The sequence below is a fragment of the Kogia breviceps genome, chromosome 15 (assembly GCF_026419965.1).
Source record: "Kogia breviceps isolate mKogBre1 chromosome 15, mKogBre1 haplotype 1, whole genome shotgun sequence".
Lineage (NCBI taxonomy): Eukaryota > Metazoa > Chordata > Mammalia > Artiodactyla > Physeteridae > Kogia > Kogia breviceps.
Window position 1 is genome coordinate 14936938 of NC_081324.1, and position 25712 is coordinate 14962649.

The 25712-nt window shown below is 49.0% G+C and overlaps 1 protein-coding gene and 1 long non-coding RNA gene across 14 annotated transcripts in view; one reads left to right on the forward strand and one right to left on the reverse strand.

Moving 5' to 3' along the window:
- The window catches only part of CCBE1 (collagen and calcium binding EGF domains 1), a 232634-nt gene extending 207107 nt beyond the window's left edge, over positions 1–25527 (forward strand). For 2 of the 12 annotated variants that reach the window (XM_067014983.1, XM_067014985.1), the window contains 6 exons: positions 7019–7122; positions 15945–16065; positions 17818–17957; positions 18281–18316; positions 19063–19098; positions 23311–25527. In XM_067014983.1, the coding sequence (XP_066871084.1) occupies positions 7019–7122; positions 15945–16065; positions 17818–17957; positions 18281–18316; positions 19063–19098; positions 23311–23655 (782 nt within the window). In that variant the 3' untranslated portion in view covers positions 23656–25527. Of the gene's footprint in view, positions 1–7018; positions 7123–15944; positions 16066–17817; positions 17958–18280; positions 18317–19062; positions 19099–19323; positions 19391–20384; positions 20711–21002; positions 22017–23310 lie in introns of those variants that run through there. The other 10 variants (XM_059040938.2, XM_067014991.1, XR_010836854.1 and 7 more) reach the window with 9 other exon arrangements.
- The window catches only part of LOC131742753 (uncharacterized), a 73260-nt gene continuing 61752 nt past the window's right edge, over positions 14205–25712 (reverse strand). The window contains exons 5-6 of one of the 2 annotated variants that reach the window (XR_010836855.1): positions 21065–21875; positions 14205–15252 (exon numbers count right to left, since the gene is read on the reverse strand). This is a non-coding gene — a long non-coding RNA (uncharacterized lncRNA). Of the gene's footprint in view, positions 15253–20716; positions 21876–25712 lie in introns of those variants that run through there. The other variant, XR_009331544.2, reaches the window with a different exon arrangement.

The window sequence follows — 25712 nt, forward strand, 5'->3', positions numbered from 1 at the left end:
GGGCCCAAAGCTGGTAAGTCATCTGGTCGACTTTCAGGCGAGGATGTTGTCATCACCAGATGAAGCAGCCAAAAGCCAGAGGCGGGGAGCTGTTGGCTGTCGACTACAGAGCATCTTATGAGTGAAAACAGGCCGATACTCTTCCATTCTGCCCTGCAGGGAGAGAGTTTGTTCCTGCTTACAGTGATTTAAATGGGCAATGTCCTTCTGTTTAATCAGTAAGAACGTCTAGTGGTTATAAGGCTGAGCTTTCTTGTAACACCACAGATGAGCCTAGGCTTTGAATTCTCCCCTCTCAGTCCTCCCTCCTCATCTTCTTCCAGATATCACAGCTACAAATAATTTTTTTTTTTTGGGGGGGGGGTGCCGTGCTGTGAGGCATGTGGGACCTCAGTTCCCCCACCGGGGGTGGAACCCCCGCCCCCTGCAGTAGAAGCACGGAGTCTTCACCACTGGACTGCCAGGGAAGTCCCCACGTAGTTTTAAAAACTGGAACAGTCCCACTGTTTCTATTGTATCCCAACTGCCGTGCCCGCAGCAGCAGCAGCATTCTAGAATTTCTCAGTATTTAATTTTCAGCGACCGGTCTCTACTGAATTCACCACCCAAGCACAGAGCACTCAAGTTTGGTTTTAGTGTTTTATTAAGAAAAACATTCCAACACCAGTAACCGAGGGCGTCGGGGGTTAGGGGCTGAGGGGAGTAATTTGTACACGTTAATTAAAATTATGGGAAAGGCCAGGCACATTCTATGCCTTGAACGTTAGAATCATTACTCAAGTGATGGGCCCCTGAGAAGATGGGGGCCTGGTTTTGATGATTCGGGCAACAAAAGCAAGCGTCCTGGATTCATCTCTGCAGCAGCTGTGATGCAACGGAAAGTTCCTTGGCTTGGACGGTAGGAGAGCTGGTAACCAGAGCCGCTTCAGCGTCTACCAGCTGGGTGTCATTGGGCGGCTCTCCGGATCTCAGTTTCCTCCTCTGCGTAGACGCAAAGGTGTTGGATTAGGTGAGCTCTGAAGACCCTTTTACCATCACAAATCTTTTTCACAATTTGGTGTGATTTAGCATCAATCAGCAAAAGTAGCCGAAGCCCTAGCAGCCCCACGAGTCCCTGTGCAGTTTGCATTTCTTTGTCCTTTATCTAGGCGAGTGTCGAGACTCGAGGCATGCCCAGCCTCAGCACTTTCTAAACTGAGAACTTTCCCTACAGTATCTAAAAGATGAATAATTAACATCCAGATAACTCAGCTCAACAGTAAGGAAAGTTAGGGGGTGGACCAGCCCTGCGTCTGGAACATCAGAGGCAGCCATGCAGTTTCATCCGTTTTAGATTAATAAGCCCAATATTTCATCACAGTCATTTTTTTCAAGAAGAGATGATGATGATGATGGAGTACAAGCACACGTGATCTAAATCCTTCTCCCCGCCCCTTTTTTTTTTTTTTTTTTTTTTTTTTAAACTTTGCATTGACTGGTGTCTGTAACTTTCCAGTCAGAGGAATTTTAAATCGAACACAATGTCAGCTCATTCAGGAAGTGAGTGGACAGCAGCAGGCCTGGCCTCAGAACGGCCTCTGCCCGTGGAAAGGTGGTCATGTGCCCACGGGCGTGGGGACACAAGCCGTCTGGCTAGTGTGCAGGAAGGGCACTCTCCGTCACTTCCATTTTTTTGTCTTTGCAAATATACGTCTGGAGCCAGTGTAGGGGCACCCCAGGGCGTCTGTAGCGCTGAGGTGGAGACAAATTAAGGATATGTTGGCTCCGTAGTAATTAGCTTTCTGGTCTCTGTTTTGCAACTTTTGTTTCTTTTCTGATAAAGTGCCCTTGACCCCCAACGTCAGTTATTTCAGGGAAGGCCAGGTGTTTCGTGTAACTTTCAAGCTCCACTAATCCATAGATCAGCCGTTCTCAACCTGGGCAGCTTTAAGGAGGCTGACAGCGTTCCCTCGTTGTGACCCCCAGATGGGCGGCGTGCGGCTTGGCTGGCGAGAAGTTTAAACCCTCGCCCCCGCCACTGTCCCTAGTGGTGGTAATGTGCCACCGGGGCTGAGCACTACCGCCAGGGCGCAGATGTGCACAATCAACTTTAAAAACCAAATGTGCTTGGTGACTGCCCAGATGAAATATGTCGAGACCATTCTTTAGTTTTCCGAAGTTGGTTAAATATTACTAATATGGTATCTCAGGAATTCTGTTTCTAAGGCTTACGAGGTATAGCCTGCACGACGTCAGTAAAAATTAGAGCTACACGACCCCCTGTGGCTAGTCAATAATATTGCACCTCTAAACTCTGAACAAGCTGGAGCAGAATGTGACGCCTCACTTAACACGGTCATGGTCCCAGTCAGAGACGGGTGACCGCGTCACGAGTGGAGAGGACAGAGAACATGCCAAGTCAGAGATGTCGACCCAGATTTCTAAGCGAATCATTAACGTAGCCTATTCAAGAATGTTTTAGCTCCACGTTTGACGTGACCGTATCCTGTACTGCAACAGGATAGATGAACCCCAGTCCAAATAGATGGCACGTGCCAGGTCTGCACGCACAATTATTTGTCTTCAAACTCTCTGGAAGTTCTTTGCAAAGGATGGTGCAGAGAGCCCTCCCCCCATCTGTAAGTTCGTAGGGAACTTAATAAGCAGTGATGCCAACCATGACAATGGTGTTAACATTTATGGGGGCACTTGCCGCATGCCAGGCACTGCTCTGCGAGCTTCCAGGGCTTATTTCCTTCATGCTTCACAGGCGGTGGGGTCATCGTCGTTCTAGCCTACAGCGAATGGGCAGTCACAGAAGCCGTGACCTCCAACCTGAAAGGCACGAAGTGGCAGCACCGGGATTCGAACCCTGGTCGTCTGCCTCCACCGGGGCCCATGGTCCTCACTCTGTTCCGCTGTGTCCCCGGGAGCTTCAGAAGGCTTTTGGACAAAGTTGCCCTTGTTCTCTGTGTTTTGTTAATTCCGCAAAGGGACAGGAAACAGGCCAGGGATTTTCAGGTGAGACGTTGCTCAACAGAGCTGCTTCCCTGGAGCGGTGTTTGTTGAACTTGCACGTGCTTCAGGGTCACTCGGAGGCTTTGATAGAACGATGCGCCAGGCCCCACTCCTGAGATTTCGGATTTCTGAGAACGGATACCCACAGGCTGGTGCTGCTTGTCTAGTGATCACGTGGAGAATTACTGCCCTGGAGCCCACCTGGCAGACCGCTCTCAAGTGTCCTGAGCAGAGCCCCCAATAGCGGGCTCGCTGCGCCCCAGCAGTGCCAGATCCAGACCCTGTAAGTGCGCGTCCTCTGCACGCGGCATTCTGGGAAACCTAAAGCAAATGACTGTCCTCCTCTGCATCTCACTTTCCTTATCTGTAAAGGAGGCCGAACTAACGATGTATCAATTCTAACATTCCATGATCGAAATGAAATAGAGTCTAGAACCTGGTAAAGAGGTTATTATCATGAAAATATCAGGTTGCCTTATTGATCTCAACACTTGGTAAGCTGAGCTGAGTATACGAGAGTAGAAATGGACAGATGGGCTTTTAACTCTTGTTCGTGATGGCCTGGCTCTGCCAGCAGGGCTGGTTCCTTAAAAGGAAGGCCAGTCTCAAATCACTGAACCGGTATCCTCATTTATTTTACATTCTCAATGCCTCACATGGGGCCTGGTGAATAGCAGATGCTCCATGATGGCCAAGAGGGAGAGAGGATGGATAGATGAATGGGTGCACGGACAGATAAACGGATGAGAGAGAGAAGTGGGTGGGGAGATGGGATGGATGAGATTGGTAGGTGGGTTATGAGATGGGATTGCATATACTGGCCAGTAGATGGCATGGAATGAAAGAATGCTAGGTTGGGAGAGACGGATGTCACCCAGCTGTCCTTAAACCTAACAGACCTAGAGCTGGGGTTATCTACCTATGCAGGAGTCCACCGTTGTCTACCATCAGTACAACCAAAGTTGGGTAAAGCTTCAGTCCTTTACCACCAAGTGTATTCTTGCATGGAAATTCCCTTGTGTCACTTTTCTGCTGGAGACCAATCTAAATAACTCTTGTTCTCCTCAGATGTGTTCAAGCTCCATAGGCAAGTGGGGTTGTACATGGCACATTAAATGAGATTAGAGAGCCTAAAGGAAATTGCCTGATTGGTAGAAAAGGTATTGGGCTCAGATTCAGGAAACCTCAATTCTAAACCCACATCGGTTAATAACTTCCGGATGTCACGGAACCTCAGTTTTCCCTCATTCTGTTGTTTGTGTCAATCCTAGAATCCTTGAAGAATCCTTTTATCGGGCAAAGAGAATTCAAAGGGCTTGGTGGGCTTGAAGACTGCCAGGCGCCCTCTCCCATTTACTAGAACCCGACCTTGTGCCAAGGATTTCACAGGCATCACCCCCATATAATTACCGCAATAGCCCTGTGTCGTAGGTTGTACTATTCCAGTGTCACGGTTGAGGAAATTGGGGCTTATAGAGGTAAGATAACTTGCCAGAGGCCCCTGAGCTAGTTAGTGACAGAGCTGGGATATGCACCCCTCACACTGTGACCCTGGGTGCCATGCCCTTAAATTGCATTTCACCGTCTCCAAGCGAAGACCTTTCTCATAACCCAGCTCGTTGTGACACAGCTGCGGTGTGAATGGAAATGACCCCCCATGGCTTCCAGTTGAGCGTGGTGGAAGGTGGGGAGAGGCCGAGGAGGTGGGGAAGCTCCTGGTGGGACAGAATTAGCCTAGAAGATGAGGATTAACAAGGCACCCCCGTTATGTTATACACACATATGGAAGGATTTAAAGAGAGGCAGCCTCTTTCCCGGAGGTTCAAGTGCTTCTCCCAATCACACGCTGAAAACCTAAGCTATGGTCTGTGTATTTGGGAATCCCAGTGTTGCTTATGGCAACTCAACCAGACAGAGCACTGCTTCGCCCACCTCAGCCTGCTGGCTTGAGAAGCGTGTTCCTAGCGTGTGTGCACACCAAGCCTCAGGCCTCCCACCGGCTGCGGGGAGGGGTAGGGCCAGTGGGCCCCCTACCACCACCCCGTGCTGCAGGGAAGGAGTCTGAGATCTCAACTGCCAGGTTGCCCCTGGGTGCCCTCACCTCCCAAAGAGCAGAAATACCGGTCACCGTGTAGACCACCAGGCAGGTACAGACCCCCTTGGAGAGGGCAGCTGGGGCTGCATGAGGAGGGACCCCCCCCGAGCGTGAGGCTCTCCTGATGCCCACTTCCTCCTCCCATGAACCCCTTCGCCAGGCCTGCCGTAACCACAGTGCCACCATCTGGGTGGCTTAAAGGACAGAGGTGTGTTGTCTCAGTTCCGGAGGCTACGTGTCTGAGATCAAGGTGTCAGCGGGGTTGCCGCCTTCTGAGGACTGAGAAGGAGAACGTTCCAGGCCTCTCCTCCAGCGCCTGCTGTTTCGCCAACAATTCTTTGTCATTCCTTGGCTCCTGCGGCCTCACCCTGACCTCTGCCTTCATCTTCGCATGGTTTCTCCCTGTTGTGTCCAAATTTCTCCTTTTTATAAGAACATCAGTCATATTGGATTACGGGCCCACCCGACAGCAGTATGATTTCAACTTAACTAATTACATCTGCAGGACCCCTATTTCCAAGTGAGGTCACATTCTGAGGCGCCGAAGGGTTAGGACTTCATCACGTGCGCTTGGCTGCGGAGCGGGGGGACACGGTTCACCCTGTGATGTTCCATATCGCTAACTCTGAGCATCCACTGTGTGAGGTAGCAAGAAGCAGCTCCAGTTCCTGGGCAGCCCCCCCGCCCTGTGGCTCATGCACGAGAAGCTCCTCTATAGGGAAGCCCGGGTTCCCCACCATCGGAGTAGGATGCGTGGTAAAAGCCGCCTGACTTCAGAGGACAGGGCTGTCTCTGTGTATGGGGAGGGGGGTCTCGGGCAACCCGTGAATTGAGTCTTGGTAGCTCATAGGAATCCACAGGTGGAGACGGCAGAGAAGGTTTCCCAGAAGAGAGGTCGGGAAGAAGAAAAGTACGTGGGCCCTGGAACTTACCTGGCGGTCCAGTGGGTTCGACCCCCTGGTCGGCAAGCTAAAGTCCCCCATGCCGTGCAGCACGGTCCAAAAAAAAAAAAAAAGAAAAGCACGTGGGCCCAGCAGCACCAGAAATGACCTGGAGGGACATGTCACTTGACTGTCCCTAGCTACTTTCCAGATCCTAGTGGCTATTACGTGTCATACCAACAGGACACCTGGCCCGACACCAAAGGGCTTCTAAGGTAGGAGAGGTGACACTTGCCTGGGTGTCAGACTGTCCTGCCGCCACCCTGACTGTCACCTTCCCCCTGTCACTCCCTCTGGGCCCACACCGCACAGCTACCATCTTTTACAAAGGCCTATGGGAGTCTGCACCTGCTCTTCTGTAGCAAATGACCTCAGGTGTCTAGTGTCCCCAGCACAGGCTTGTGTGGCCTATTGAGGTGCCAGTGGGATGAGGGCTATGTGGATACCGGGTCGTGTCACCATTTCACTCACCTATTCCTTAGAGAAACATCTCCTCGGAGGTCAGTGCCAGCCCCGGTCTGTGACCCTGCCTGGCCTGGCCGTGCTCCCTTTGAACAGCTGGATTATCAGAGGTGATAAAAACCAGCTTTGTGAGCCCTGCACCGAGTCCCACTGCCTGAGCTTGGGGGATAATTTACGGCCTGTGAACATTGGCCCTTTGGAGGGGAGCGTAAGTCATGTCAGGTTGATAGAGCCTGCCTCATGGTAAGAGGGCCACTGTTGACTTTTTCACAGTGAAAGAGGAAGGTGCTAGGATGCCTAAGTGGAAACAGCCGAGCCCAGAGTGTAGCGGGGGCCCCTCCCCGTGTCCCCGCTGCCCCGGGCATGCTGTCAGCAACCCAAGAACCGTAAAATCGCCAGCCCGCGTCCCTCGCACGTTTCCGCATCAACCAGTCCGCCTGGAACTGCCCTTCCTGACACGGTCTCCCTGGGTCTGGATGTCCCCCAGCCTCCCAGGCAGACCCCAGCCCATCTTCTCTCTCAGGGCACGATGAGAAGGCGGAGAACGCAGTGAGAGCCGGCACCTGCTGCGCCACGTGCAAGGAGTTTCACCAGATGAAGCAGACGGTGCTGCAGCTGAAGCAGAAGGTACGTGCCGGGCGTGTTAGAAACGATCACGTAAGGTGAAAGGAAGGCCTGGTGGAGGCAAGGTGGAGGAACATCTGAAAGCAATAAGAAGATGTCATCCACAACCTCACTGGGTATTCTCTGAGCTTGGTGCCAACTAGGTTTGGACTGGGACGTTTGGCCACCCACCTTTGGAGCTCATTATCTATAGCTCAACAGAACAGCGAAGGCAGGGGATCGGTCAGGTGACTAGTAAAATAGACCGCTAGGTAAGCAGAGGATGAGGTACGACTAGTGTGACCTTTTGGGAAATGAACATCCAGACACGTGGCCCTTACACAGTTTTAAATAGAATACGGTAGAATCATTTGCCTATGTTTTATCAATAGAGAACATCTTCTCTATAAACGTTCATCACTGGTGATGCATTTCTGTAGCGACTGTACTTTTCACATTTAAAAGTTACGACCTGTGGTTTCTGGGCTCCACACACCTCAGAAAGCAGCTGCTCAGATAGCCGGTGTCACCAAGGGTGAGGACTGACTCTCTTTGTCAGGCTCCCACGGATGCCTGACAGCATCACATTTCTGGTAACACTGCTGTGCCGTGAGTAATGCCCCCGGGGTGCACCTAGTGCCCTGAAAGCTTAATCAACTGTCCAGTGCCCGGGTCAGTGGTGTTTATCATACCTAAGGTCAGTGAATTCACCAGTCTGTCCGCAACTCAGAAACTGCTCTTATGTTTGTAAAACATAAACTTGCTGGTTTGTTTGTTTAATTGCTTCCGCTCGAGGCTCTTAGTACATCAAAGGGGTGTATATAATCTGTTTAACTTTGACATGTAGTTATTGTAAAGGGCAGCAGGGTAAGATTAGACAGTATTGCTTTTCACGTGTTCAACAAACATGCAGGCGGCCCCTAATGAGATCCACAGCTTCCAGTGAAACAGGCAGGCCAATAGGCTGAGGAGAAAAATGGCTTTGCAGGCCTTTGGTACGTCGGTGGTGAAGATCTAGCGACTTTAGCAGAAGCATGTTATGTGTATGATGTACAGATCCCAAATAGCTTGTGATCCAATAGAGAGACCAGGCAGAAAACCTTGCAAGTATATCAATATAAATTCAGAGTTATTAATAACACATCCCGCACAGATATCCTCACGTTGAACTTGGATTGATATTAGTATTTACTGAGCGCGTCTGAAAAAGGGTTTGTGGAAGAAGTTTGCATTTCATAGGCCAGAGGATTCGGGCCTGGGGGAGGCAGTTGATGAATGTCTCGAGGCCTAAGGCTACCCTCCGTTTTCTTCTCTGAGAGTCAGTAATCCAAGAGCTACGGGGAAGCTCCTTCCAGCCTGAATGTTCTTCAGGGTCAGTGATGCGAAGTCTCACTAGTTCAGAAATTCAGTTGCTAATTCAACATCTGGCTTTCCCTTAACCTCCCCGCAGTGTTTTACAATCCATGAAAGAAGAAATGTTATGAAGAAGTTGAAAATTTTATGCTACCCTTAAAGCCCTTGCCGCAGAGCTACACACAGATCCAATAACAATACTTGTTAGTACTCCAGTAACTCTCCTGCACCGGGGTTGGCCCGGAATTGATCCACCTTAGACCGATTTCTCCTACAAGTGCATTGTGTCAAGTCTGAGCTAAAGCTGGCGTCCAAGGAACGTCACAAGAAGCAAGGCATTTTTAAAGGCACCTAGTAGAACATGTCATATTCTGCAGTTGATAAAGCCGTTTTATATCCAGGATCCCATTTAATTCTCACCGTGATGCCGATATTGGCAGAGAGGTGCGGTGTCAGCCCAAGACGCAGGCCGGACGCTAAACGCTAGGTCTCCTCACTGCTGCTCCTGTGCTGGTATGGGGCTTGTCCGTTGATTTTTAACTTCCTTTCACTGCTGCTGATGCCATCTGTTCTGTTCAAAAAGGAACATGGGACAGCTGCCCAAATAAACATTGGCTCAGAAGTAGGTTACCGGGTGTCCTGGACCGTGGCCAGCCCCATAGTATAAAACGGTATGCAGACATGTTGAACAACACCACGAGTGTACAGTCAGCAAAATCCCAGCCGTGTGAAACTCTACAGGGCCAATGCCCTGTGTTCTTCAGTGGGTAGATTCTACGAAAAGTGGAGCAGCGACCTGCAGGTTAGAAAGCAGCTTAAAAGACGTATTGTTTTTTTCAAGTGGGCAAGACTAGACCATAGTATCTAGGCCTGCACAGTTGGGTTTGATAAATTATTTTTTTTAAACACAGGAAGTGATTAAAATCAGAATAGTAATTGCTTTGCGGGGAGGGAGGGAGGCGGCTGTGATTGGGTCGAGGCATGTAGACAAAGTTCTGATTTTGTTTTTTTGGCTGCACTACATGGTAGGATCTTAGTTCCCCCACCAGGGATCGAACCCAGTCCCCCTGCAGTGGGAGTGCAGAGTTTTAACCACCGGACCACGAGGGAAGTCCCTGACAAATTTCTGATTTTTGACTTAAGTGTTCATTAAAAGGGTGTTTGCCTTATAATAATGTGCTAAGATATAGATTTGTTTTGTGGGGTTTCCAGATTCTGTGCCTTTATTTTCCAATGAAAAAGCTTTTTTGAAATGATGTGCAGATCCCAGTGCGTTCACCTCTACAATTTCTTCTGTGTTTTGGGAAGGAAACAAACAAACAGGTGACTTGGCTAAAAAGAGAGTTTGGGGTATAGATAAAATACCCATCCTTTGACTTGCAGAGAGGGGTTTCTGTCCCATCAGAACACTGAAGAAAAATCTGAGCCAAGGAGCCAGTTGTTTGTTTTTTTTTTTAATAAATTCATTTATTTATTTATTTTCCGTTGCATTGGGTCTTCGTCGCTGCGCACGGGCTTTCTCTAGTTGTGGCGAGCGGGGGCTACTCTTCGTTGCGGTGTGCGGGCTTCTCATTGCGGTGGCTTCTCTTGGTGCAGAGCATGGGCTATAGGCGCGCGGGCTTCAGTAGTTGTGGCACGCAGGCTCCCGTAGTTGTGGCTCGCGAGCTCTAGAGCGCAGGCTCTGTAGTTATGGCACGCGGGCTTAGTTGCTCCACAGCATGTGGGATCTTCCCGGACCAGGGATCGAACCCATGTCCCCCTGCATTGGCAGGCGGATTCTTAACCACTGCGCCACAAGAGAAGTCCCAAGGAGCCAGTTTTTAATTTATTTTTTTAATTTTTTTACTGGTATGCAGAAATTTATTTTTCAGGTATGACTTTTTAATTGAAATATAGTTGATTTACAATGTTATATTGGTTTCAGGTGTTCAACATAGTGATTCAATATTTTTATAGTTTATACTCCATTTTAAATTATTATGAAATATTGGCTATATTCTCTGTGCCGTGCAATATTTCCCTGCAAGTTACTTGTTTTATACATAGTACTTTGTACGTCTTAATCCTCTACCCCTATTCTGTCCCTCCCCCCTTCCCTTTCCCCAGTGTTAACCGCTAGTTTGTTCTCCGTATCTGGGAGTTTGTTTCCATTTTATTATATTCATTCATTTGTTTTACCTTTTAGATTTCACATATAAATGATAACACATTTGTCTTTCTCTGACTTACTTTACTTAGCATAATGCCTTCCAAGTCCATCCGTGTTGTTGCAAATGGCAAAATTTCATTCTTTTTTATATATCCAAAGAAAACAAAAATGCTAATTCAAAAAGATGCCTGCACCCCAGTGTTCATGGCAGCATTATTTACAATAGCCGATGGAAGCAACCTAAGTGTCCATCAACAGAAAAATGTGTGAGGAAGATGTGGTGTATATATACACAATGGAAGGAGCAAGTTTTTAACAAGTCCCTTGTGTTCCTGCGGCAGGGATGATCTGAGTTGAGAGCAGCTGAGGAAGTGAGAGTGATTGTAGAGCACCCGCTCTGGCCTGTGATGGGCTGGGAGATGACAAATGACGAGAACGTACAGAATAAAGGCCTGCCTTAAGTAAGCTTCCTGTCTTAGCTGGGAAACCAAGCCGGCAGTGGAGTTAACACAATGGCCGAGTGGAGTGGGGCAGGCAGCGGAGGCTTCAGAAGTTAGAGGTCAGTGCGATTTCAGAAGTGTGAGCAGATGTGCAGCCTGACAGCTGCGTTTGTTCGCTTCAGTGCTGGGCAAATAGATGGCTTCTCAGTGGTGCATGATTTCCTCTGCTACCTTGATCTAGTTGCTCTGTAAAATGGGTCTTCTCAGGATGGCTGGGAAGACTATTCTGTATGAAAGTGACTGTAGATTGCTTTGCCAAGTATCTTGAGTAATATTAAGAGAGGCAGCTGGGTGTTGTGGTGAGGACCACAGATTCCAGAACCAGACTGGCTAAGTTTAAGTCCTAGCCCCACTACTTCCTGGCTGTGTGACCCTGGGTAAGTTACTTAACCTCTCTGTGCCTCAGTTCTAGAGAAAGTGGATAACAGTGATACATACTACGTAGGGTTTTCATGAGTTATTATTTGGAAAGGACTTAGAACAGTCCCTGCCACCTAGAAAGAGCTCTGTAAATATGTACCAAATAAATAATAAACATGAATTATATGTCCTAATAAAGTGCTTTACAGGCAGCATCTGATTTGTCCCAACAGCCCTGTGAGGTAGATTTTTTTGTTACGAAGGCTAATATGAGATAATGATATTCATAATTCCATTGACTGGAATCCAGGAGAAACGCAGACTCTTCATGCAGACTTCTTCCCAAACACCTGCACCCCTCAAGCCTGTCGTCTGCTGTGTTTGGGTAGACAGTCAAGCCAGGATTTCTGGAGGGCCGCCTCTAAAATGTCAGTGCCCTTACATTCCGCTCATCCTGCTGACACATAGAGGAACTGGCGGGAAGAAGGATGTAATCACCCAGCAGGTCAGCCAGGAAGCTGAGGTTGACGTTTCCTGGGTCACCTCCTGACTTTTACAAGGGAGCGAAGAGAGCAGGAGAGGACCCAGGGTGGGTGGGGACTAATCTCTGAAGTCCCTCCACGTGCGGGTCTCATCCTCCCAGCTTGCTTACAGAATTTTACATCCAAAGACTTGCTCGTCTGGCCCAAACCTCTCGTTTTATAGACATGAAGGTGAGAACCTGGAAGGGTGAAGGGACTTACCCAAAATCATCCTGCTGTTTAGAAACAGAGCCAGGAGCATCCCCTCAACCGCCGACCCCATCCCACCCCGAAGAGCATTTGCACTGTGTCCGTGGTCCCGGCTGCTGGCGGTTACTAGTCTGGGCGCTGGGCCAGGCGCATTCAGGACATCATCACTTTCATCCTCGCAGCAGCCCTTCTTAGGTGGATATTATGATCTTCATTTTATGGATGAGATAATCAGTTCTATAGCTTATCGAGATCCCACAGGTAGAACGTGGCAGGGCTGAGATTTAAACATAGATCTGCCTAATGCCAAAACCCACAGATAAAATTCACGTTTTAGTTTTTCTCTTGGAAGCAGATAATAAAATTGAACCAGGCTTCAAGGGCCAGTGCTGACCCTCTGTCCTCTAGTTAGAGTAGTTTCGCTTATCAATTCTCCTCACTCAGGGGTTCACCCCCGTTCCACCCCAGGACCCAGGCATGCAGTCACAGATTGGAGTGGCCTCTCGCTATGACACAGTGACACCAGCACCATTGTAAATAAACCCCTGGGACGTAGCTGGGTCCTGGCAGTGACACTGAACCATGAACCCTGACCTGAAATTGTGCAAAGCTGGCTTTCAGATTGCACAAGGTTGTAATTCTTATCGTTTTCCCTAGTGAATTCTAAACGATGATCATAGGGGAATTGAGTGCCTTTCCTTGCATCTTTCAGGGAACACTGGGTCTTCTCAAAGCACAGAAGAAGACTGTTTATCTGGAACGCACTGGATGGTCAGGAATCTTCTAGCTCGTGGACCTGCTTACCCAAGGATTTCCATACTAGCTAAGGGGCTCCTTACCCAAGGATTTTCATACTAGCTAAGGGGCTCCAAAAGCACTGAGGGACCCTTCAGAAGAGAGTGTTGGTGCTTCTTTGAGCCTCCTGCCCTCTGAGGATCCTTGCACCATGAACTGAAAGGATTTCAGTAAGAACTCCAAGAAAAGGAAAAAAAAAAAAAAAAAAAAAAAACTGTGGAGGAATTTCCAGATAGAGGAGGATCCTAGGCTCAAATAGGCCACCTAGGGCAGCTGAAGCAGGGAAAAGACCTTGACCCAGGAGAGCCTGACGTGTGCGCTGCAGGCGAGCGAGGGGGGGTGGAGCAGGGGGAACGGAGCAACACCTCAGGCCCCGGGGCCCCGCCCCTTCTGTATGCCAGGCTGCTGCGATACCGCCAGAACCCTCTCGTGGTTTCCCACGGTTTCACGTTTTAGAAACATCTCAAGCACTTCATTAAGGGTCTAATGGGATACAGGACAGTCACCTTGCAGAGAGCTGGAAGAATTTGTTCTCCGTCAGACGTATCAGGTACAAGTCGTTTGCCAACAGACAAACCACGTATTATTGTGATGTTCGCTTTTCGTTAATATTGGATTTCTTCTGTTAGCAAGAACATCTGTCTCTGTAACTGAGAAAAATCATCGCTTCTACGTCTGGCTCAAGATGGCCCCAAACCCAGCAGCCACCCAGCAGGAGAAGGGGGTCTTGGGGCAGGGGTGTCCTCCAGAGTCATGTTTCGAAACAGTCATGCTAATCATTCCCAAACCTCCATGCTCAGAAACAGACACCAGTGCAGGAGGCCGAGGACGTTATGAAGCCAGGGAAGGTCACCTGGACGCAGCAGAACTTTCCCAAGCCTCCTGGTACCATTCGCACACTGGTCTCTTAGCTGCAGCTCAGTAGGTGGATTTTGTAGTTTCCCCATAAATTCCTCGGGCCTAGGCTTGGGGGGTTCGAGACCTCACGATCATCTTCTACTCTGTCTCCCTGCTCTGTTACCATCCACCCAGGTGCCCTGAGATCCCAGGGGTTATTCGTGGTTGAACTCGACTGGGACTGTCTAGTCTCCCTGGGGTGGGAGGAAATCCGTGGGGAAGAAAGGAGAGGTGAGAAATGCTGACTTGCCCATGAAGTAGGAATGTAAAGAAAACTCCAGGGTTTTTGTTTCTTTTTTTAAATTTTTCATTTGACTTTTATTTATTTATTTATTTTTTGGGCTGCATTGGGTCTTTGTTGCCGCGCGTGGACTTTCTCTAGTTGCAGCGAGCGGGGTCTGCTCTTCGTTGCGGTGCGCGGGCTTCTCATTGCGGTGGCTTCTCTCGTTGCAGAGCACAGGCTCTAGGGAAGCAGGCTTCAGTAGTTGCAGCACGCGGGCTCAGTAGTTGCGGCACGTGGGCTCAGTAGTTGTGGCACACAGGCCCAGCTGCTCCGCAGCATGTGGGATCTTCCCGGACCGGGGCTCGAACCCGTGTCCCCTGCATCGGCAGGCGGATTCTCAACCACTGCGCCACCAGGGAAGTCCCCAACTCCACGGTTTTTCAAATCAACATTCAATTCTATATTTCTTTACCAAAAGCTGTAGTAGTTTGGAGTTGCCATAAGCCTCAGAGGGAGACCTTGCACAATTTCTAATGTAGCACTCTGTGCTGGTGCTGAAGCCGCAGAGCACACCTGTGTCACGGCTGGCCACCTCTGATCACACCCAGGTGGAGGGAAACTCTCTCCACAGCTCAGATCCGAAGATGGGTGTAGACCCTCGGAGCACTCCACGGGCAAGGATGTGATATCCATGGACCTTCTCATAGCTTGCATTGCCCTCTGGCCAGAGGGTCCCCAAGCAGGGCCTCGTCCAGGAGGATGTGGGTGACAAATGCATCTTGCTTCAGAAAATTGCTGTGATGCTTGGTTTCTGTGGGACCCCAGGATCCCAAGTGAATCCTCTGGGGTTAGCTCTGAGCCTCAAAAACGCAGTCTCCACTGGATTTTACACCCCTGGATCAGCTTCCTGGAAGGAAGAGACTAGAGCTACCCTTTCTCAAGCACTTAGTACATTTCAGGTCCTGTGCTGGGCACCTGATACACACTTCCGGTGTAATCCTCACGTCTTAATGGTGGGCGTTACCAGTGAGGAAATGGACATCAAGAGCACGCAGTTCTTACCAGGGGTCTCACTGATTCCTGACCTCAAGGAATGCAAAGGTCATTCACGTGTGTGGTCCCTCCGGCTTCCCCTAGAATGAGCTCCTGAAATCAGAGAGAGAGAGAGAGAGAGAGGCAGGGAGCCACGGTTCCTTTTATGACCTTATCTCAGAAATTACACACCGTCACTTTTGTCATTTCCTGTTCATTAGAAGCAAGTCCCTAAGCACAACCCACACTCAGAGGGAAGAAAAGTTGCCTCTTGTCCAAAAATTTGTGGACATATTTTAAAACCATCACAGTCACTGTTTCCCAAACACCTGAGCGTACACATGACCTGTAAGTCATATTTTCCATCCTGGCTCCCAAGGCGGAGATCTGTAAGAGCCGGGACCATGTCTTGTTCACTGTTGTCGCCTTAGAACGAAGCACAGGGCCTGGCACGTAGTAGTTTCTCAAATATTTGAGACATGAGTTCTTAATAAAAGTCTGAAGCAGGTAGATTGTATTAATTATGACGATAATGAGTCTAACGATATCTAGGCAGACGGGAACTGATCCACGTTCACCCACTAACCAACCAGCGGAGTGATCTTGTCCAAGTTGTTTTGACTAGAAGGCCTCCGGGTTTACAAGGAGGATGTCTACAGTCCGTCTGCACTCTGACTGGCTCGGATAGAGGGCTGCGCACAGGAAGAGGCTCTGTGGCCTCTGCAGACCACACAGGCAGGCGCAGGGCATTCCCCGGCTCCACCGCCGTCAGCGCTTCCTGAGCCAGGATCCTCTTCTCTTTGCAGATCGCCCTGCTCCCCAACAGCGCTGCGGACCTGGGCAAGTACGTCACCGGTGACAAGGTGCTGGCCTCAAATGCCTACATTCCAGGACCTCCTGGCCTGCCTGGGGGCCAGGGCCCCCCCGGTGAGTATGAAGAAGAGCATAAAAGCATAGAGTGAAAGCAAATAGCATAAAAGGCTGATAGGCTCACCAGCCAGGGTCTGCCGAGAGCTCACGTTTAGTTGGGGGGCGGGACAGAGCGTTTTAGCTCCCATGGACGGGAGCAGAAACCGGGGTCCAGGGCGTCCCGTGCCCGTGTGCCAAGAGGGACTCGGGGAATTGGGTCCAGCCTGAGAAACGCTTCTAACCAATAGTAATCGGGGAGAAAAAGTCATTGTGCTGGGTTTGGACAAGATTCATAACGATCATCTTAAGGTACAGAAAAACAAAATGAAAACTATTTTTAACAGTAACATACATGAACATAGGATGGCGTAATGAACTCCTGTGGGCTCATCGCCCGGTGCTTATGGCCAGCCTCATTGCCACTCTTCCCCAATCCTGTCTCCTCCTTCCCCTGTTATTTGTGAACACACTTACGTTGATATTTATTTATTTATTTATTTGTTTGTTTGTTTTTAAAAATTATTACACTTTTTAAAAATTTTTTTATTTATTTATTTTTGGCTGTGTTGGGTCTTCGTTTCTGCGTGAGGGCTTTCTCCAGTTGTGGCACGTGGGGGCCACTCTTCATCGCGGTGCGCGGGCCTCTCACTATCGTGGCCTCTCCCGTTGCGGAGCACAGGCTCCGGACGCGCAGGCTCAGCGGCCACGGCTCACGGGCCCAGCCGCTCCGCGGCACGTGGGATCTTCCCGGACCGGGGCACGAACCCGCGTCCCCTGCATCGGCAGGCGGACTCTCAACCACTGCGCCACTAGGGAAGCCCCGTGGCAGATCTTGAGCCAGAGAGTTTGCTGCCCATCCTCTAATAGTAATAGCCACCCCCCTGGGTCCTGCAGGAGATTTGCTGCCCCACGTCAGTGGCATGAGGCTTTTGCCCCAAACGGTTGAAAGTAGGAAAGTTACGCAGTAAGACTTGTTCAGAAATAATATTCATATAGAAGTGTGAGGAACCGGTGAGGGATGAACAGGACTGATGCGAGACAGAGGGGCTAGCTTTGGGGCAAGAGTTGAAGCAAATAAAAGGAAGGGCTAACATAGATTTTTATTTTAGTGCCTCAGTGTGTGAGGTGCTACGCCAAGTGGTGTGTATGGGTATCTAAAGTCTCATTTAATGCTCAGAACTGCTCTGTAAGGTAGATTTTTACTAGCCCTGCTTTACAGATGAGGAACTAAGGTTCAGAGAGGTCGAGCAGCTTGTCCAAGATTTAGAGGCAGGTGCCCCTGCTGCTGAAACCTGGACACTCACTATGCCCCAGCTGCATTAACCAGCGCCCTGCGCTGATGGGGGGATGCAGAGGAGCAGATCGCTGTGAGACGTTAAAGAGGTGAAATGCACAGAGCTGGTCACTGATTGGATGAGGAGCTCGTGGGAACAGGGAAATCTACAGGAAGACTCTCGAGTTTCTGGCTTGAGTGGGTGGGGCACTGGAGGTCCGTGAAAAGAATGCGGAAGTCTGAGTCACTTTGCTGTACACCTGAAACTAACACAACATTGTAAACCAACTGTATTTCAATAAACATTTTTAAAAAGAATAGGGAGGTCAATTTCTGGTCGTGTTAAGTTCAGACTGCCTATGGGACATCTGAGTGGAGAGGTCAGAAGGCAAAGGTCAGAGTAGGAAGAGAAGTGGCTCCTGGACTCTCTTGTCAGTCAGCCAGAGCCCTTGTCCTCCTCGCGGGCCGTGGACTAATGAGGTGTTCTTTGATTGCAGGCTCACCAGGACCAAAGGGGAGCCCGGGCTTCCCGGGTGTTCCAGGCCCCCCTGGGCAGCCCGGCCCGCGGGGCTCCATGGGACCCATGGGACCGTCTCCTGATCTGTCCCACATTAAGCAAGGCCGGAGGGGCCCTGTGGTCAGTATTTCATGAGAGCTCCCATCTGTAGTTTGGCATTGCATTCTTTTTTTTTTTTTTTTTTTTTTGTGGTACACGGGCCTCTCACTGTTGTGGCCTCTCCCTTTGCGGAGCGCAGGCTCCGGACGCGCAGGCTCAGCGGCCATGGCTCACGGGCCCAGCCGTTCCGCGGCACGTGGGATCTTCCCGGACCGCGGCACGAATCCCCGTCCCCCGCATCGGCAGGCGGACTCTCAACCACTGCGCCACCAGGGAAGCCCCATCCCATCGGTAGTTTGGGAAGGCGTGTTCCTTCTGCTCAACTAGATCCCTTTGTCTTGTAGGGTCCACCAGGCGCCCCAGGAAGAGACGGCTCTAAGGTAAGTCTTCTGAGGGGTCCTTCCAAGCCTTAGGTTTCTCAGTCTCCACCTACTGTGCAGGCATCACGTGAAGCTCAAGCACAGTTTGTTGTCTCCATTTTGCACGTGGCAAAGTTGAGCCACAGATGATACTTTTTGTCCCCAAAGCTGGGAGGAAAATCTAAAAAGCCGTTTTCTTAAAATACAGAACAACCGTAATAACAAAAACCACCACCAAAACCGCTTCTAAGAAAAATTACCCCTATAAATGTGAAACGGGCCCCCTCGCTGTCACGGTAGTGCGGTTTCTCTCGTTAGCCAGTGTTAACTTGTGGGGCTGTTTCGTGTGTGTTCCCATCTCTTTGTGGTGTTTTAAGTCAAGAACAGGAGAAGTCCCATTCTGTGCAAGTGGCTGGCTCCACTCTTGAGGGCTGCCTGCCCCGCGCCCCATACAGAAGTCAGTGTGAGTTACTTTAGAGGCTTCTAAGTTACTCCGCACACTGCCTGGACATACCAGCTTTCCTCCTGTCAGATCTGGTGGGAAAATGTATGGCCTCGGGGGAAATCAAAAGGAGAGGCACTTGACTCAAAGCAGCTCGGTTCAAAGCAGCGGTCGCAAGCGTGCAGCTTCAAGCTTAACGTTTGTTTCCCGTAGGAAACATTTTCTGTTTTGTGCAGGGAGATGGTAGTGGTGGGGGTCTAAATAGAGGCTGGGGTGGTGGCATCCGTGTTGTCCAGAAAGCTAACCCTGAGCCTTCTGTTCCTAGGGGGAAAGAGGAGCAGCTGGCCCCAAAGGGGCTCCAGTAAGTAGCGCCACCTGTCCTGCTTCCCCAGTGCAGTGTGCTCAGGGCTGCAGCTCTGAGGAGCCTGTAAGTCGGTCTTGCGGGCAACAGCCAGCCCCTTCCAGCTGTCGCCCAGCTTGCCCACAGAGAACCCCGTGGTTAGAAGAAGCATCACAGAAGCCTTTAGCAGCTGGTTGGGTTTTACTTTTGAAAATTCATTTCCTATTGTTGTTTCTTTTATCATAGCTAATCTTTACTTGGCATGTCTTCTCTTAAGATTCAAAACCCCAGTATGTCGGGAGTCTGTTTCCAGGTATGTCTTACAACATCTGAAGGAGCTAGAAAAGAGATCTACGGGGTTAAGTCATAACTCTGAACGTTTAAGAATTTAGCCACCACTAGGACCCTAGCAGGTCGGATGACCATCCCCTCCAGAAAGCTCAGACATGCACAGCTATTCAGGACCACTGAGACCAAATTAGCTGGATTGGATGTATAGTGTCTGGGAGATTAAAAAGGAAAATTAGGGCTTCTCTGGCGGAGCAGCGGTTGAGAATCCACCTGCCGATGCAGGGGACGCGGGTTCGTGTCCCGGTCCGGGAGGATCCCACGTGCCGCGGAGCGGCTGGGCCCGTGAGCCACGGCCGCTGAGCCTGCGCGTCCGGAGCCTGTGCTCCGCAGTGGGAGAGGCCACAGCAGTGAGAGGCTCGTGTACCACAAAAAAAAAAAAAAAAAAGAAAGAAAATTAATCGTATCCAAAAGCACAAATGATTCAAGCAACCCCACTGCTTGTGAAGAAGTCAGTGTCACTTCTGAAGAAAGACAAAGATCCTTGACTTTAGAGGTAGGAGGCCTGAGATGCCATCTCCCCTCTTCCACCTGTTAGCTCTCTGATCACAGCCATGCCATTTATCATCCGTCTCTGGGTGTCCACCCCCTAATCTGCAATGCAGGTGGCATCTGAACTGCCACACCTCAGGTGATCCTCCAGTGATGTCAGAATGCTCTCCGTACAGCACTGAGTGCTTTGCAGAGTTACCTAAGCTGCTGTCCTGCTGCTTGCTAAGGTGGTGGCTTCAAAGCAGGGGTTGCAGAGGCTGATAAAGATTGAAGCCCAGACACGCATGTTCACACATTATTTTCCCATGTTCCACACAGCACTTCATAGAAAGTAACGCTTAGTAAATAGTTTATAATGACAAAAGGTGTTCAGTCAGTAGAAGAATTAGGAAGCCTTCGTTTGGACCTTTCCTGGTCAATGAGGAATGGACGCCTTTAGCATATACTGAACTTCGTTTAAATTACAGTTATAGGGCTTCCCTGGTGGCGCAGTGGTTAAGAATCCGCCTGCCAATGCAGGGGACACGGGTTCGAGCCCTGGTCCAGGAAGATCCCACATGCCGCGGAGCAACTAGGCCCGTGAGCCACAACTACTGAGCCCACGTGCCGCAACTACTGAAGCCCAGGCGCCTAGAGCCCGTGCTCCGCAACAAGCCACTGCAATGCGAAGCCCGCTCACCGCAACGAAGAGTAGCCCCCGCTCGCCACAACTACAGAAAAGCCCGTGTGCAGCAACAAAGACCCAACACAGCCAAAAATAAAAATAAATAAATAAATTTATAAAAAATAAAAATTGCAGTTATAGTCAACCATCCTTATAGGCATTTTAATAATTTCATTTTTTTAAAGAGAACATTTAAAAATGTGTTATGCTACATGCCCTGTACATGCATTAACTCATTAAACCCTCACTTATGAAACCCTACAGAGTTAGGACTATTATTATCCCCATTTTATGGATGGGAAACAGAAACCCAAATCAATTAAGTAACTTGCCCAGGGCAACACGGCTAGTAAGTGGCAGAGCTGAGGTTCAAACGCAACAGGACCCCAGCCTCTTAACCACTACTCTCTGCCTTCCTAAGTGTCTTCCAGGGTTCTTTGGAAAGTAACCTAGGAGGGTTATTCTCATATTCTGTCATTTTACCGGATTTGATAGAGCGTAGAGCTGCGAGAGGTCAGCGGGTCACCATAGCTCTTCCGGCAGCTGAAGGAATAGAAGGCAGCGTCCCCCAGGCTGTTGCAGCCATTATGTCTCGTCCCTTTGCGACACAGAGTTGACTTGCGTAGCTGCCAGCGAGCAGCAGGACAGCAGAGCCCCGGGGCCCACGGCAGCCGTCGCTCGGCCCAGGGCCGGGTGCGCGGTGCTCTAGCTTTGACGCGTCTCTCCCGCGCAGGGACCCCCTGGTTCTTTTGACTTCCTGCTGCTTATGCTGGCGGATATCCGCAACGACATCGCCGAGCTGCAGGACAGGGTGTTCGGGCACCGCACGCACTCCTCAGCGGAGGGGTTCCCGCTACCTCGGGAATTTTCCAGCTCTCCAGAGACCATGGACTTCGGCTCTGGAGATGACAAGCCCAGAAGGACTGAGACAAGAGACTTGGAAACCCACAGAGACTTCTATCCTTAGCACACGCCCGCATCGTCACGCCAAAGGAAGAGAAGTGTTCGCCTGCAGTGAAATCATCCAAAGACCAGAACAAAACACCACCGGACACCTAGAGAAGATACGTCCTTTTTTTCTTTTTTTTAAACTCTTTTCCTTTCTCCTCCGTACTTCTCTTCTATCCAAACACTATTTTCAGGCTAGACATGCTAAAGACAAGAGGGAGGAAATGATTGACTTACGTGTTTCCCCTGGAGAATCTGCAGTGGAACTTTTCTTGGACTTCCTTATCTTCCAGGGACTTCTGATTTCTGAATCAGGTAGTCTCACAGTGTCTTAAAATTTGGCAGACTATCAAAAAAGGGGAAATGCCAAGGTGAGTTCTAAGAAAATGTGAGTTTGCTTATTAAAAATAATAGATATGTGTCCAAAATAGACTATTATTCCTCAGTGTCAAAATTAAATCAAATTAAATGAATTCATCAAATTAAATTAATTAAGTCAAATTAAATCAAAATTTTCAGTGAAAAGGGGGAGATGACAATGTATATTTATCTTGGTGGATAATTGTTTTTCCTTGTCAATCTAACAGCGTTAAAATATTCTGTCCTCTTATCCAACCTTGTTTCCTAATTGTGATTAAGGAAAGGAGAGAAGGAGTGGAGATTAGAAAAGATGGAGAAAAACTACAGTCCCATATTGACTGTCCTATAAGCTGCCACACACTAACACTCAAGATGTGACAGTTCAGGGGTCATACCACGCTTATCTATGTCTGTCCTATTTGAAGAAGAAAATTACTGTAGCTGTAGGAACAAGTTCCATTTTCAAGACAAAAAGTAAGTGAATGCAGTGCCCTGGTTCACATTAGAACAGCAGGCTCCCGGTTTGCCAGGACATTTTAAAGCTATCCGATCGAATGAGTGAGCTTGCTTAGTAAACCGTAGATTATTTGTCAAATAAAGGGAACTGACCCTTCGGGAGAGGTGCCCAATGCCCCGGCTGTGACCGGGTGCCCGCCAGGTGCCGTGAGGCTGTGATCCAGGTTGCCTCGGTGTACAGTGGCGCTCAGGCTGGAAGGAGGCTGCCTGCTCGGGTCGTCGGCCGTGGAGCCGAACCTTGGGCAGGGGACCTGCTGCGCCGCAGAGGCGGGGAAAGTTGCCGTCTGTGGGAATCAGAAGCCCTTACCAGGGGCCAGCCAAGCTTGCCAGCGTGTTGAGACTAACACATAATTGAAAGATCTCTTGGATGAGGGAGGGGAAACACAACAGTTTTCCTCGTTTGCTACAAACTTCCTCCCCGTTTTGCCTTAATTTTCCATAATTTAGTCCAAGTTCCAGTTCCTGCAGGCCTTCTTGATTTCCCTTCCTCGGCAAACACAGGAAAGCAGCTGGAAAGGTATATTCCCAAACCTACCCTGGAGTCAGTGTTTGCTCTTACGCTTCCGGGTCCCAGAAGGACACACATTCTGGAAAAGGCTTCCTCTGGAACCACAGGAGCACGAGTGCTCAAGGGAGCAGCAGGAGTATCCGCTGCTTTGTAATATGGTTGGGGGACCTCTTGGTTTCAATGGGCACCTAGCAGGCTCCTTCAGGTTCACTTTGGCGTCTGACACCCAGAATGACGTCTCATCGACCTGTTCAGGAGACCTTTGCCCTTATAGTGAGCTTCACAAAGGACCACTGTTACAACTTTTCTTTGCTCGTGTTCCCATTTCTTACCCTGCGGTGTCCCCATGACTTTCTGGGCGGTGTGTGTTTAATTTTCTGTTTCCATCTCCTTTTAGCCTACATCATTTCACTCTCCTGGGAGAGCTTGTTTAAAGACAACCACCGTGGGTGTTTATATTGCCACTTTTCGGTCTTTCTTCAGAACGATAGGAAGGGCTTGTGTTTGCACATCTCAAGGGACACCAGCCTGCCTTCTCTCGTCCCCATCCTGCTTAGAAACACAGGCCTCCAGTCAGCCAGCCGGTGGCCGAGTTTTTCACCAACACTTGACTCCACTGTTTCTTACTCACGCAAAGTCCCCGGTGACTGTCCACCAAAATGTTACAGCTGAAAGCAAACGCATCCTCAGTGCTCCTTTTCTAGGATCTTTCCTGCCCCCCTTCAGCCTCTCCGGAATCTAATCTTCACAGCAGAAGCCCTCGCCAGCCACGGGTTCGCAGAGATGAACTGAGCAGATGTTGATTGCCATCTGGTATATATATATATGTAACGTTTACTTGCTTGTGGAACGCAGTATTTAAAGTGTGTGGATGGGTGAATGCTAAAAAAAAAAAAAAAAAAATCATGCACAGGCTCTGTGAGAAATGAGGTTCATCTTTGATTTTGTCTTAATGAAGAATTTAATTACCTTTTTAACAATGAACTGTATGTAGAAATAGAATTTTCTTCTCTGTTGTTGAGTACTCATAAAACGCAACGAAATTGCATGTTTAGCCAGAGGCTAGGGTAATATATTAACAGAATGAATGGAAGGTGGTAATATCTGGGATTTGTGAGACGATTCTGGATAAGATTTTCTAACAAAACACACAGTAACCTGTATTTTATCATCTCAATCTGCTGGACCAGGTCAACCTATAAAATAATCATGTAGCCTCAGATTTTCAAAACTTAGACTACCACCATAGGACTAAATATGTACTCTGTATGCCCAAATTCTATTTTTCAAAGATAAGACGTAATAAGGCATTGTTATTCCTAATGTGTCTTTCAGCTATGGGTGGAAAACCAAAGCTTCACTGTCTAAAAAGGACTTCTGCTTAGAACCTAATGGAAAAGGCTTTTGGGGGGAGGGGGCATAAAATTTGCGAGTTTTGGTAATCCACTTCGTGTGTCATGGGGAAGAAAGGTCTTTGTACACTCCTCAGTTGTTTCCCAGAAATGCTGACTTCAATTTTTTGCACCCTGATAACTAGAACTTAGAATAGGACTTCATAGATTGCTTCTGTTTCGGAAAGCAATGGGCATAAAACTCTCCTGTTCAAAATAGTGCAAGGAGGGGATACATTTTAGTTGAAGAAAATCCTCCTCCCTTTCCAATTCCACAGGGAGAAATTATAAGCTTTATGATGCCAGAGCCTATGGAGATACAAAGGGAATGCTGTCTTGTCTCTCCTTCTGTATTAATTCTAACACCTGCCACAGAATGAATTGGTCAACTGAAGTCATTTCTACCGTATAAACTCAGGCAAGTGTGTTCCTAGCCAAACAGGCAAATAACAAATGCACATTGGCATCCAGGGGTCAGGGGTTTGTTACTCCACCAGGTACCAGGTGAAGGGCCCCCTGGTTCTGGCCACGCTCCCTTTCTAGGGTTCATACTACCGTTGGCCTCGTGAGGCCGGCTGCCAGGCGTGCAGGGGGACGATATCCTTCGTGACTAGTCACCAGGCGTCTCCTTGGGGTGATAGCAAATCCCTCCTCATACTTCGAGTGTCCCTCCCCCTCTCCCCACTCCAGCCTGTCACAGAGCAGCAGTATCGCCTAAACATCTCTCAGATCACCTTTCCTGAAAAGGAAATTTATTTGCAGGAATCCAGGCTAAACAACGAGAAGAACAGAGCCATCTGAAGTTATTCATAATGAGTTCAGGAAATAGATGAAATTTGTCCTGGCAACATCAAGCATGTATGGTTCACAACAAGTCCAAAAAATAATTTTCCATTTGAGGAAAAAACACAAACATGACCGTAACTGTTAATGCATAAAACCTCGGACTTCACGTGCTCCTGCAACAAATATTGCTGCTTTGGGGATATCATAGAAAAAAGACCCTTTTACACATCCCCCAGGGACCTCAGTGTTCTTTATGAGATCCCCAAAGCAAGCACCCTGCGTAATTCCATGTGTGTCGTGACTCTATTTTTATTTCCAGTTGGCTAGGCATATATTTCAGTAGCTATGTTCATTATTTATAACGGGTCCGTAACAATAGTTGAGCTAGTATTCAATTATGAATGTGATGCTATGAAATACCTTTGATAAGATTATATATGCCTAATAACAAAGTTATTTTTCTGATGTGGTTGTATTGTGCTTTATCCTGATGCTGAGTCCTGAAGAAGTAGTCTGTTTATCAGATGGATACGAGGTGATGGAGAGAGATGTTTCCCCGAGGAGCCAGAATCTGCCTCCGGGCAGGCCACCTCCTGGGGGGGTGTGGTCCCAACATTTGAGG